General features: G+C 39.3%; 1 protein-coding gene across 4 annotated transcripts in view; it reads left to right on the top strand.

Annotated features, from left to right (window-relative positions):
• The window catches only part of spock1 (SPARC (osteonectin), cwcv and kazal like domains proteoglycan 1), a 294145-nt gene extending 284588 nt beyond the window's left edge, over positions 1 to 9557 (top strand). For 2 of the 4 annotated variants that reach the window (XM_073922464.1, XM_073922465.1), the window contains exons 11-13: positions 159 to 296; positions 1975 to 2164; positions 8811 to 9557. In XM_073922464.1, the coding sequence (XP_073778565.1) occupies positions 159 to 296; positions 1975 to 2164; position 8811 (329 nt within the window). In that variant the 3' untranslated portion in view covers positions 8812 to 9557. Of the gene's footprint in view, positions 1 to 158; positions 297 to 1974; positions 5263 to 8810 lie in introns of those variants that run through there. The other 2 variants (XM_021481084.3, XM_073922463.1) reach the window with 1 other exon arrangement.
• The last annotated feature ends 3795 nt before the right edge of the window (positions 9558 to 13352 follow it).

The raw sequence follows: 13352 nt of genomic DNA, 5'->3' as shown, positions 1-13352 counted from the left end.
GCCATTTATGTTTGATTGTTGTTGATCTATAATGTTGTTTCTGTGTGTGTGTGTGTGTGTGTGTGTGTGTGTGTGTGTGTGTGTGTGTGTGTGTGTGTGTGTGTGTGTGTGTGTGTGTGTGTGTGTGTGTGTGTGTGTGTGTGTGTATCTGTCTGCAGGAGTGTATGTGCCGCGCTGCACTGAGGACGGTTATTTTAAGGCCACTCAGTGTCATGGCAGCACCGGTCAGTGCTGGTGTGTGGACAAATACGGCAATGAGCTCGCAGGATCCCGCAGACAGGGCAACCCTACCTGTGGTAAAATTTCAAACACACATTGCACACACACACATCATTAACCCAACCCTCAAAGTAAACCATCTGAATTTTTACTTCTTTAAATTACTTTATTCTGTTCAATTTCTAATCATGTTTGCACATGGGGACATATATATTTTTGTCCCCCAAAGTCCAGAGAAGGGCCAGACAGAATCTGCAGACATTTTTATCGATTTCTGTGCATAATTTTGTGAAAAATCTGCGGATTTATGCAGGATGATTTTGGAAATATCGTAACTAAAAACTTAATCTATTAAATATAAAAATAATCGCTGTTTTACTTTTATTTTAATGTTTACAATGCAAATCCAATTAGATCAATTTGTTCAACCCAAGCTCATTCTGGAAACGTAGCCTCGCGGACGTTTCTGGAGTCCATGATTTACGTGGCCGGAGGTACGTATGGACGCATTTTGTTTTTTATTGAGCGAACGCTACGGGGCGGTGTGACACTGCTCCTCCTCTTCGCGCTCGCCGGCTCACCTCCGTGTGGAGGGCTTTCCTACAGTAAACAGTTTGTTCGCTTAACTCGCAGTGTTAAGTCGGCGGAGCGGAGGCCCGGAGGAGGAGGAGCCGGCCACGGTGAAAACGGGATCGAGTCCAGGGAAGAGAGGTTCCAGAAATCAGGTAAGATGAAAAACAGAATCCAAAAAATAAAAGCGAATGAGTTTGCGACGGGGCGAGATCCGAAAATGCGGTCAAAATCGGACGAGGGCTTTTCCTTTTTTTTCTGGACGGCTTTTGCAAATCGTCGCTTGGGTTTAGGGGAGGAGGGTGGCTGGGTCGGCCGATTGGCCGGCCGCCCATTCGATCATTCAGTCATTCAGCCAGTCAGTCGGACGAACGGTCGCTCTACAGCGGCCTCCGGCGGCTTTCACGTGAAAACATCGTGGGCGCGAACGGCGTGCGCTCCCGAGAGACATTCGGGATGCAAAAAAGCACGCACAGCGGCCTCTCGCAGATTAGCGTAAACAAAAACTGCTCAAATACATACCTCCCGTGACGTATTTCGCGGTCTCCAGAAACGTCTGCGGGGCTACGTTTCCACAATGAGCCCGGGTTGAATTTATTTGGCAAACAAAGCAAATCTCTCATTTAATATATCTACTAAAAGACAAAAAATATGACTTTACAAACTGTAATGTAAATAAAACCATATGAATATTTTCACATTATACATATATATATATTTATATATATATATATATATATATATATATATATATATATATATATGTTATAGCTGGGTAAAGATTAATCACTTCTAAAATAATAGTTTGTTTGATGTAATATAATTTAATTATATTTAGCTATAAAACATCCATGTTTATAATAGAACACACATTTAACATACATTTAAATATCTGGGCAAAAAAAAGTTTAGTATAGTTTAGTTTTTAGGTATTATGTATTTATGTATTACAGTTAGATAATATATTAGTACTATTACTATCCTATACTATTTTTAAGTTTGTTAGCTGTGTGCGTGTCTGTGTGTGTATGTGCAGTCCTGACATCTGACGCTCCATTATTCAACAGCGTTTCCTGAGTTCTCTGTCAAAATGTATAAAATATCCTCTTTTATATATAATGAATGATCTTCCCCAGAACACACACCTTCTATTTCATCTCCCCGTGTGTGTGTGTGTGTGTGTAGAGGAGGATCAGGAGACATCTGGAGATTTCGGCAGCGGCGGCGGCGCAGTCATTCTACTTGACGACCAAGAGGAAGAAGACTCTGCACAGAGTGGGCGTAGCCGACAGAAAGAGAGGCGGGGTCGACTCCACCCCCGCGGGGCCATCGAAGACGACGAAGACGGAGAGGACGACGAGTTTGGCTACGTCTGGTAGCTCCGCCCACCCATCTTCCGCTAATTAACCAGGGACCCATGTTAAAAAATGCACAGTTCTGAAGCCATTCCAGCTCCGCCCCCTTGGACACACACACACACACGCCCCCTTTTTCCAGCCCCGCCCTCATTCTAGATCTGAACTCATTCATTCTCTCTGTCTTTCTTAAGCCTCCTCCTCATGTTCTGTCCTCTGTTTTTTTAAAACTCCCGCTCGCTCTTGTGTTCTAGACGCCTCTCGGGGGCTCTAGATGGTAGACGTGCATGACAAGATCGTTCAGGCTCCTCAACACTTCTACATAAGATCTTTTTAAACAGGGGTTAGGTCTCAGTGGCAGTATGCATGAACGCCACTGCAGAAGATGACGTCTGAGATCTTCAAGGGTGAGGATCAGGTGGGCTTAAAGTCAAACGCGCACTACACGACTGAAGCTCATCAATGATTCATGTCATAAATCTGCCACTGGAGGATGGAGATGGAAGGGAAATCACAGCGCATATGTTCTGTTTGCTGCGAGGCACGTTGTTAATATTTACAGATGCTACTATAATGCTAGATTTAATCGCATCGGAAAACAGCAACGGCAAGAAAGAATGCAGATTTTCAAATTAGTTTTATTTTTTTCTTGGTTCCTTCAATTGTTTAAATGACCTTCCTGTGGTTTTTGTCTCTTGTTGACGTATGTAATCCTGTTATTGAAACATGGGGAATGTGAGCAGTTGAATATAGTGCACAACACAAGAAACTGCAGTGTGTACGTCTGTAAAGTGTGATGAGCTTCAGTCGGGTTGTGTATGATTGACCTGCTACTCTTTTCACATCTGTTTACTATTACTGCAACTGTAAATTCTGCTTTATTTTCTATCGAGCTTATTCTGCGATACGGATGAGCGTTTTTTTTTTTTTAAACACCAACCTTATTTCACCAAGTAGGACATGTTCCTTGATTAGCATCTTTGTTGATCCTGGAACAACATTTTAATCAACCCATCGGAATTACGGGATAGGCTTGTTTGTTATCCAACTATTATTCCCCTCTGATTTTGTGAATAATTTACAGTTATGGTTGCGTTTAGGGGTCGTAAAATATATATTCAAAAAAGCGGCAACACCAAAGCTGCAAAAATACCAATTTATTAAATTACAAAGGCTCATACCATAGATATATACACTAGATATCGCATAGGGACCCTGAGCATGCGTCAATAGCGCCGCCACATTGGTACAGGGCTCCCAGGACAAATGTCATTCAACCGCACTAGTCAAGACAGTGTTATTACGTGAAGATGCGGGACTTTAGCGCTGTCTACGGGTGTAGTAACGAGCAAACAAAGAAAACAAAGCACAAAGGCAGAACATTTCATTGGTAATATTAAGTTTTTTTTTCTGTTTTTGTATGTTCTGAACTTTTGTGCTAATCAAGTTATAGATAATACAGTCACTTACTGCATTCACCATACGGCAAAGCAGCTCCAACTCGCACTAAACACTCGGCTTATGCTAGTTTTGTTGAATAATATCAGCAAACAATGCAAAAGAGATATGACAACGAGATGCTGCGCTGCCAGAAACTTGTATTATTGTCGGCTAACGTTAGTGAAAGAGTCGTTCGGGGGATTCATTCACAAACGAATCGCTCCCTCCGTCAGTATGAGAAGTGAAAGCAGGAGAGGAGCTGTGTTTCAGGACATGATTATATTAAATTTAACAGGGAGGGTGAATAGTACATTTCTGTACACACAAACACAAGCTTTTTGTCAGGAATGCCCGTGCGGTCATTGATCCATCAATGTAGAAAAGTGATGTAAAATTATAATTTTCGCAATTAGAAAGAAAATTACATACTAACATCCAGGAAGACTCCCGATCATAGATATATGTGTATATGTGTATATCTCTGGCTTTGGATGGCCACAGTCCTCCACTGTACCTTGGTCCCGCATTCTTTTCAAAGGAGCGCTACCCTGTAGCAAGATGGCGGCGCCATTGACGCATTCCTTCCAATAAACAACAATAGGCCAGGCGACATCTAGTGTACATATATATAGGCTGATACAAGGCGTCTAACGTTTCGAGCACACGGCTCTCCATCAGACAGTGTTCATCACAGTATGTTGCTCCTTTTTGTACACTTCCAGATCAAATGATCTCGCACATTATCTCACAACAAGAAAAATAGAAAGAAACACCCATTTATAAATTGTACAACTTAAATATTCAAAGCGAAAATACAGAAACAAACCATAATATTCTTACACCATACCATAATATTAACAGTGTCTTCTTTTGTGCTCAACAGAAGAAAGAAACTCGTAAATGTTTGGAACCACCTGACGGTGACTAAATAGTGTAAATGTTCATTTTTAGGTGAACGATCCCTTTAAGAGTCGCCTGGAGCAGTTGCTTTGTTCTTCGGTATTCATCAAACGTATACGGAAATGAGTTTGTGTTTAATTTCAAAGTCCAAGCATGTTTGCAGGATCCAGTAACTGCAGTAATTCTGACAGCATGTGAACGCGTCGGCTGTGAGCCTGATATCATCATTTGTTTGTTGTTTTGAGCTGATGATTTCGTTTCAAAGCATCACATTCTGTTTTAGTTCTGTCTGGCGTTTGGAGTGTTTAAGTGGACCGTGACCTTTTGCGTCGACTCTTTTTGCGGTTTGTTCAGTGAGTTTGGGGCTTGACAGAATTCAGAAGCGATCAAACGACTCGTCGGCCTGACCTTTTCAAAGCATTACCGAACGCTTCCTCTCGCAGAAAAACAGAAGGCGAATGGAAAAAGCTGTCGGCGTGACGCTCCGCGAGATGGATTTCGGGTGTTTGTTAGCACATCCGCTTTCCAGTTGTGAAAATGGCTCTGGGCCCTGGAGTCACGTCTGCCTCCAATAATTTATCCCGTTCTGCATTCCTCATTTGATCGAATTCGAAATAGTTTGATCTGACCCAATCTGTCAAGCTTAAACAGTTTTAGAAGCACACATGAGCTTTGTACGGCTGGTGGAAACTGAGTCATGCTCCTTTTTGGCAGGTTTAACAACCTCCGCTTGCTTTCACGTTTGCTGTTATCTACAAAATAAAAGCTTATTTATTTCTGTCATGGAATCAAAACGAGAAAAAAAGTAAATGCTGCTTTTTATCTCACAACTTTTGCAAATCAATTCTGATTTTTAATATGCAAACTCGATCCTGAGGAGAAAATAAATATTCAGAACTGTGATATGTGGAATTTTAAGGTGGAAAAAAGTCTGAGTTCACAGGAAAAAAGCAATTGTGAGATTAAAAAGAAGTTTATTATGATAGGTTTCAATTATACGAGAACACTTTAGAATAATGGTTCATTTGTTTACTAACATTAACTCAGTATGAATAATTTTTAATTTTTTTTTTATTAATTTTTTTTTTTACATTAAAGTGTTTTTTGACCTGCACCCATATCAGCCTGTTGTTGGAGACCCCCCAAAACCAAAATATGACCTTTTTAAATGCATAATAGGGGCTCTTTAAGTAATTTAAGTATTACATTTCAAAGAAGTGCTTGTCAACATTAGTTTTTGCATCATGAGTTAACATGAACTAACTTTACTTCACTTAAATAACATTAATAAACATGAATAAATACAGTAATAATTGCTTCACTAATAGTTTGATCATGTCAGTAAATACATGAACTAAACAATCTTTATTGCAAACTGTTATCAAAATTTCCTTTTATTCGTAATTATTTATTCTGTGGCTGAAACAATCCTCCATTCAGCTTTTGCTTTGCATACATTTTTTTTTATCTCTCCGCTTGCGCTCAGCATCGCTTTCAATCCCACGATCCACCACTCGGCTCCTATAGAGAATGAACTGGAGTGGGATGATCCGCAAACAGCGCAGAAGAGTTAGTGCCGATATCAGATCACAGCAGCTTAGTTCGGTTCCTGTACACACAAACACACACAGTCTTTCCTCACTCGTGTAAGTGTGAGGGTTCTTTGAGGCATGAGTTTTATTCAGTGATCGTAAACGCCGCCCCAGATGGATTATAGGAAGCGTTTCACACCCAGAGGGGAGGTTTCTGGGCGCTCCTGAGGGATTGTGGGTAACAGAGGAACGAACTGATGAGCTTATGGCTTCCTAACACCTTTTATTCTCCTCTTTTCTCCTGATTTCCGCTCTGCACCTTTTGGTTCCCCATGGAAATTATCGGTTATCTTGGAGTAGGATCACATTTAATAGATCGGGAATAAATAATCAGAATCATTCCAAACCTGTATGATTAGTTTTCTTTCTGTTAAAAATGCTTTAAAGAACTTTTACAAATGACAAAAACACCACTTTATAGTTCTATTGAGACTTTTAGTTGTGCAAATGGTTCTTTATAGTGGACAATGTTCTTTAGATTTGGATTCTTTACAATACAGAACATGTGGTTAATGAATTTACTAACACGAACAAGCAATGCACATCATTTATTACATTATTTATTCGTCTTTGTTAAAGTTAGTTAATTACATTACAGTACATTACTGTAATAAACATTACATTACAGTACATTACAGTAATAAACATTACATTACAGTACATTAACTAATGTTATTACACCATCTGGTATACTTCACTTCTAATTGGTCATTTCAGCGACATTTCAGTGTATGTTATTCCCATTTGACAACTCCTAAATAACACAGGCTCATCTGGGAATTTGGAATAATCTTGACCTGCAGCGAAAACCTTTAAATCCATATACTTGCATCCTCATTTGTATGTATCTGCTTGTCTGTAACACTGCTGATTTGGACTGTTTAGTGCCATCTTGTAACTGAATAATATGTAGGTCAGTCTATGCTCAATCAATGACTATAGAATACACAAGATGTGTCACTCATATAGTTTTGAATGGGGAAAAGTGAATAAATCATCAATATGGCGACTGAAGCCCTGCCTTCTAGTACTGGAGCCCAGTGTTGTCAACTTCGTTGCTATATTTAGCGACTTTTTAGACCCCCTTAGCGGCACTTATTTTAAAAAGCGACTAGCGACTTTTTTTTTTTTTTTGGTGTTTTGGAGATTGTTATAGACTCTCATGTGTCCATACACCGTTCCTACTCTACACAATGAGCTGCGGGTGATGGCTTCGGCCCCTCCCCCACCTCACAGTCCTCGTACAGCAGCCCAGTCCTCCTACAGTATACTCTCCCACCTCCAGCCCGAGGGCAGATCTCTGCATATCAACAGCAAATGATTTAGCACCACGAGTGTGAGGTATTTCCCTTGTACAGTCGAACCGATCTGCTTCTCCTCTGTTTTCAATTTAACAAATGAATTTCACCATTATTATTTTCTTGTTCACAACCACAGATATTTCAGTGACAGTTTTGGAACTTGTCTGAGTTTATTACATCTGAGAGATTCGGTACACATCTATACCAATATACTGTATTCAAACAGCAATACATTTAGTTCGATTGACAAGCGTAGTGCAAATATAAATACCCCTTTATTGACCAGGGGCTGTTAAACAAACAGAAAAGCTTACACATGATGACGTCAGTAATATGCAAATTGACGCATGACTTAATCTAGCGACATTTATTGACTTTTTAGGCAGAACTTACGCCTTTCCATTGAAAATAGTTGGCAACACTGCAAAGCCAATCATCAGTCACTATAGACTGAGGACTCTCTGGGTGAGAGGCTGGGACCAGATGTGAGTTTCTGCAGATTTTGTATAATTTGAACGAAATAAAACTAGAGAGACAGTCGTTGTTTAATGTTATTGGTGATTACCAAAATAAAATTTGACTGTAAACTTGGCAAGCAATTTAGGAAAATTTGATGTTTCCCCATTCAAATGGAATGCCCGAGCATACTGAATGAGAGGCATTTCAAAGATAAATAAATAAAATATAATATTCCCTCAGTACAATATAATTTAGCAAAGTAGCCATGTAATAAGCAGGATAAAGTACATCCAGGTGGTTGTTTTGGCATAATAAAGCCCTTCAGTCTTACACAACCCCACATTAAGAAATGCAACTCAAATTTATATACTTATATCCTCATTCTTGTCTGTCACACCACTGTTTTTGACTGTTTGGTGCCATTTTGTGAAGGAATAATATGTAGGTCAGTCTATGCTCTATTTAGCCTCTTCATTTCTGTCAGCTTTGTATTTTTGACAACATCTTGTGACTGACTAATACACAGGTTAGTGCAATGTTCGATAAACACCATCAGCAGTTTTAGTTTCTGTCAGCTTTACGTTTATTTACAGAATTAATCAAATATAATGTCTAAGAACAATGCCATTTATTAAAATAAACATGTAATAAGCAGGATAAAGTACATACAGGTGGTTGTTTTGGCATAATAAAGCCGTTCAGTCTTACACAACCCCACATTAAGAAAAGCAGCTATCAAATCACATTCACATTTTATTAAATGTATTAAAAGCATTAAGATTTTACAGATTAAAATGTCATACAGGTTTGGAACACGATGGTATTTCTTGATATATCCCGAGATAAGCCACATTAAGCCATTATTTATTGATTTTAGTTTTATTTCAGCTAATTGTGCAGCTCTATCCCAATGTATTAACATCAGTCCTCCATTTCCTCCATTCTGAATCAGTCCATCTCTCTCTCACTCTCAGATGTTATCATGATGAGCTGAGAACACTCACACACATACACACAAACCCACTTACACACATGCAGAACTGCATTATGGACTTCTGATGATGATAATGATGACCTTTGAGGTGACCTCTCCCCTCCTCTAGTGCTGCTGTGTGTCTGATGCCTGGCCTGCAACTGTAAACTCCCTTCCCGTCCCGTCAGTCCACTTCCTGTCCAGCCTCTGCCTGCTTCGCTCCTGTACAAAGGTGCAATAAAAGCTTGTTCTCCCTTATTTTACTGCACACACAGACACACACACACACACACACACACTCACACACAGGTGACCCGAGCGCTCACACCTGCAGCTACAGATGAAACAGTCGATGGCCATATTTGCAAGAGTTTCCTTTGTTAATTCTCTATATTTTTTACTCTGTAAAGACAATAATTAATGTGTAAAAAAGAAAAGAAAACAAGAAAAATGCTGAATGTTCAACTGGAGATGTGATTAATGACGTCATGTGGCTTTGTCCATTTGCCTTGCCTGAGTCTGGATGTGTAATACCCTCATGTGGTCCTGAGTTCAGTGTACAGACCCTCTCTCTCTCTCTCTCTCTATCCGTCTGTCTCTCTTTCCTCCGTCACAGTGCCGCTGTTCAGTCTGCCAGTCCAGATGGGTTTTAACAGCCGAAACTGATGTCTAGGTGCCTGATCAAACATAATGACAGTAAATGAGGTGAACACAGCATTAGTGGAATGAAAAGAACACCTGAAGGTTCTTTATTGGCGTCTGCGCTTCCATGAAGGAACTTTAACATTCTTTCTGTCCAACAAAACGTTCATTACAGTTATTAAAATCAAAGTTCTTTAAAGTCTGGAAGATTCCAACACAATCTCATGGCAATTCGTAACTTTTTGATTTAGTGGCTAATTCGTATGAATTCGTACAATCTAATTCGTACAATTTAGTACGATTTGCTTATCCCCCAATGACGGTTGGGTTTAGGGGTGGGGTTAGGTGCCACTCCTTCTTTTTAAAATCGTACAATTTCGTACGACTGAACTCGTACGAATTCATACGAGTTACCAACTAAACTGACGAAACGTAAAATACTTACTTTTCTCGTGAGATTAGACTGGAAATTTTAGTATGTTGATGTAGTTCAAACTTAAAGTTTCCATGAAATCCAAACTAACCATATTGAATTTGTTAGCTCACATTGCTAGTTTGGTGAACAATTTGTGCATCTCATTAAGAAAAATAACAATAGTGTGCCCTTATAATCTTTAATTGAAATCTGAAATCAGATTTTTTTTTTCAGTTAAACTGTCAGATTAGGTATATATAAGCAAATGGGTGTGGCTAACATACTTAACCACACCCCTCCAACTGTCAGTTTTGACAACGCAATCTCACGGCAATGCGTAACTTTTTGATTTAGTGGGTAATTCGTATGAATTCGTACAATCTAATTCGTACAACTTAGTACGATTTGCTCAACCCCCAATGATGGTTGGGTTTAGGGGTGGGGTTAGGTGCCACGCCTCCTTTTAAAAATCGTACAATTTCCTTGGACTGAACTCATACGAATTCATACGAATTACCCACTAAACTGACAAAACGTAAAATACTTACGTTTTCTCGTGAGATCAGGCTGGAAATTTTAGTATGTTGATGTAGTTCAAACCTAAAGCTCCCATGAAATCCAAACTAACCATATTGAATTTGTTAGGTCACATTGCTAGTTTGGTGAACAGTTTGTGCATCTCATTAAGAAAAATAACAATAGTGTGCCCTTATAATCTTTAATTGAAATCTGAAATCTGATTTTTTTTTTTCAGTTAAATTGTCAGATTACGTATGTATTAGCAAATGGGTGTGGCTAACATACTTAACCACACCCCTCCAACTGTCAGTTTTGATATTGCAATCTCACGGCAATTCGTAACTTTTTGATTTAGTGGCTAATTCGTATGAATTCGTATGATCTAATTCGTACAATTTAGTAAGATTTGCTCATCCCCCAATGAAGGTTGGGTTTAGGGGTGGGGTTAGGTGCCACGCCTCCTTTTTAAAATTTTACAACTTTGTATGACTGAACTCGTACGAATAAGCCACTAAACTGACAAAACATAAAATACTTACATTTTCTCGTGGGATCAGGCTGGAAATGTTAGTATGTTGATGTAGTACAATATTCAAGTGAACAATTCATCTGTGCATCTCATTAAGAAAAATAATAATAGCTTGCCCTTATAATCTTTAATTGAAATCTGAAATCTGATATTTATTCAGCTAAATTGTCAGATTGCGTATTTCTTAGCAAATGGGCGTAGCTAACATACTTAACCACGCCCCTCCAACTGTCAGTTTTGACAATGCAATCTCACGCCAATTTGTACATTTTTGATTTAGTTGCTAATTCGTATGAGTTTGTACATTCTAATTCATACAATTTAGTACGATTTGCTTATCACCCAATGACCAGGGCTTAATTTGTGCCAAAATACGCCAGATCCATTCATTCATTCATTCATTTTCTTGTCAGCTTAGTCCCTTTATTAATCCGGGGTCGCCACAGCGGAATGAACTTATCCAGCACGTTTTTACGCAGCGGATGCACTTCCAGCCGCAACCCATCTGAGGGAAAGGATCCGGATCCAGCACCTTTGAAATCTGATCCGGCACCTCATTTTACCAGTTCCCTTCCTCAACCGCCGTTCATTTTCACTTTCTTTCTCATCTCCCCAACCCTCCTCATCTTCATCTGCGACACGCCCCACGCCATGATGCCCCACCCCCTTCACTCCTGGTATCCTTTTCAAAATCGTACATTTTTCAACGATGGAACTTGTACAAATTCGTACAAATTAGCCACAAAATGTAAAATACTAACTCGCTTGTAGCAAACTAACAGTAAGAGGGTTGACAATATTGTGGCTGAAGCTCTCAAAATGACATCATCAGAGAAGGAGCCAATTCTCAGACCAAAACAAATATTTTTTGGATTAACTTGCACAGATGAATCGTTCACCTAAAGAATAACAATGTGCGCTAGCAAATTAAACACTATATTTTTATTTCACACAGATATTTAAGACCCTTTTTTTTCTGTGATATCATCGCAAAAACTCCTTTGGTACCTTAATACCTTGTATTTACCCAAATATGTAATTTACAGCATATATTTGGGGTAAAAATAAAATTACTTATTACAATGTTTGTTGAAAATTAGAAGCAACACCAACTAATACTTCAATGATGTCAGGTTTTTGGGATCTTCTTTGTAAGAGTATATCTTATTTCTTCATGTCTTCTTTTAAATGAAAAAGTTTAGATTAATAAAATCTTCTTTTCATTAAACAAATAAAGTAGTGAGATGATTTTTGAGGAATAATCCACTTGATTGCCCAAGTAAAAGCTAAATAACCACTGTTTGCTGGCGCTGATAGTCTTGTTGGCAGTGTACCAATACCAGTGTCTAGCGCCATTGTGTTTTGGATTGGCTGTCCTGAGTTTAAGTCCCAGCTCACATCCTGTCTCTTACCTACCAACGTGTATTCCTGTCAAACTACACTGTAAAAAAGCTGATTCGACTTAACAATATAAAGCAACTTGCTGCAGATGGTGGCTCATTGGTTAACACGGTGGCCTCACAGCAAAAAGTTCACTGGTTTAACTCTCGGCTTGGGTCAGTTGGCCTTTCTGTGTGGAGTTTGCATGTTCTCCCCGTGTTGGCATGGGTTTCCTTTGGGTGCTTCGGTTTCCCCCAGTCTAAACACATGCGCTATAGGCCAACTAGATGAACTAAATTATCTGTAGTGTGTGAGTGTGTTTGGGTGTTTCCCAGTACTGGGTGGCGGCTGGAAGAACATCCGCTGCATAAAAACATATGCTGGAATAGTTGGCGGTTCATTCCGCTGTGGCAGCCCCTGAAAAATATGGGACTAAGCCAAAGGAAAATGAATGAAATTGCTGCAGAGTTTAGTTGACTCAACTTAAATCAAATCAAGCCCAGTACTTGGGTTAAATGTTGTCAAGTTTGCCTAACAATTTTAAGTTGACTTTCTTTTTTACAGTGTACTGTCATATCATAGCAAAAACAATCTTAAAATCTAGGTAATCACAAGTTTTGCATCGTAAATAATGACCTGGTGAACTTGCTAGACGTGCTTCAGTGAGATCAGATGTTGTGGATCTTCTCCAGCTGAACACCGGCACTGCTTCAGTGCTTTCTCTCTGTTCTCTGTGTTTTTCTGTCATTTTTCCCTTCTGATCGAGAGTCCCGGTGGATTGTTCTTGTTCTGGGCTGATTCCTTTTGATTTGTTTGGTTCGACTTTTTTCTTCTCTCTCTTATTTTCTTCTTTTTTATTTGGAGTTTTAGCTGTAAAATGGTTCCTTGAGAAAATGTTTGTCTGAATAAAACTGGAGTTTGTCCTCGTCCACTTCTGCTCCATCTCTCTGTTTTCTTCTGCTCGCGTGTCTCTTTAGGAAACTGAATACTGAGAGTTTACCAAGTTTGAGAAGAGTTCTCTCTTTTAAAAGGTTTTAAAATGGTAACAGGAAGTTTTC

This window comes from Danio rerio, chromosome 14, assembly GCF_049306965.1.
Source record: "Danio rerio strain Tuebingen ecotype United States chromosome 14, GRCz12tu, whole genome shotgun sequence".
NCBI classification, from domain to species: Eukaryota; Metazoa; Chordata; class Actinopteri; order Cypriniformes; family Danionidae; genus Danio; species Danio rerio.
Note: the sequence above shows the minus strand (reverse complement) of the source record. Positions and strands in the feature narration are given on the sequence as shown.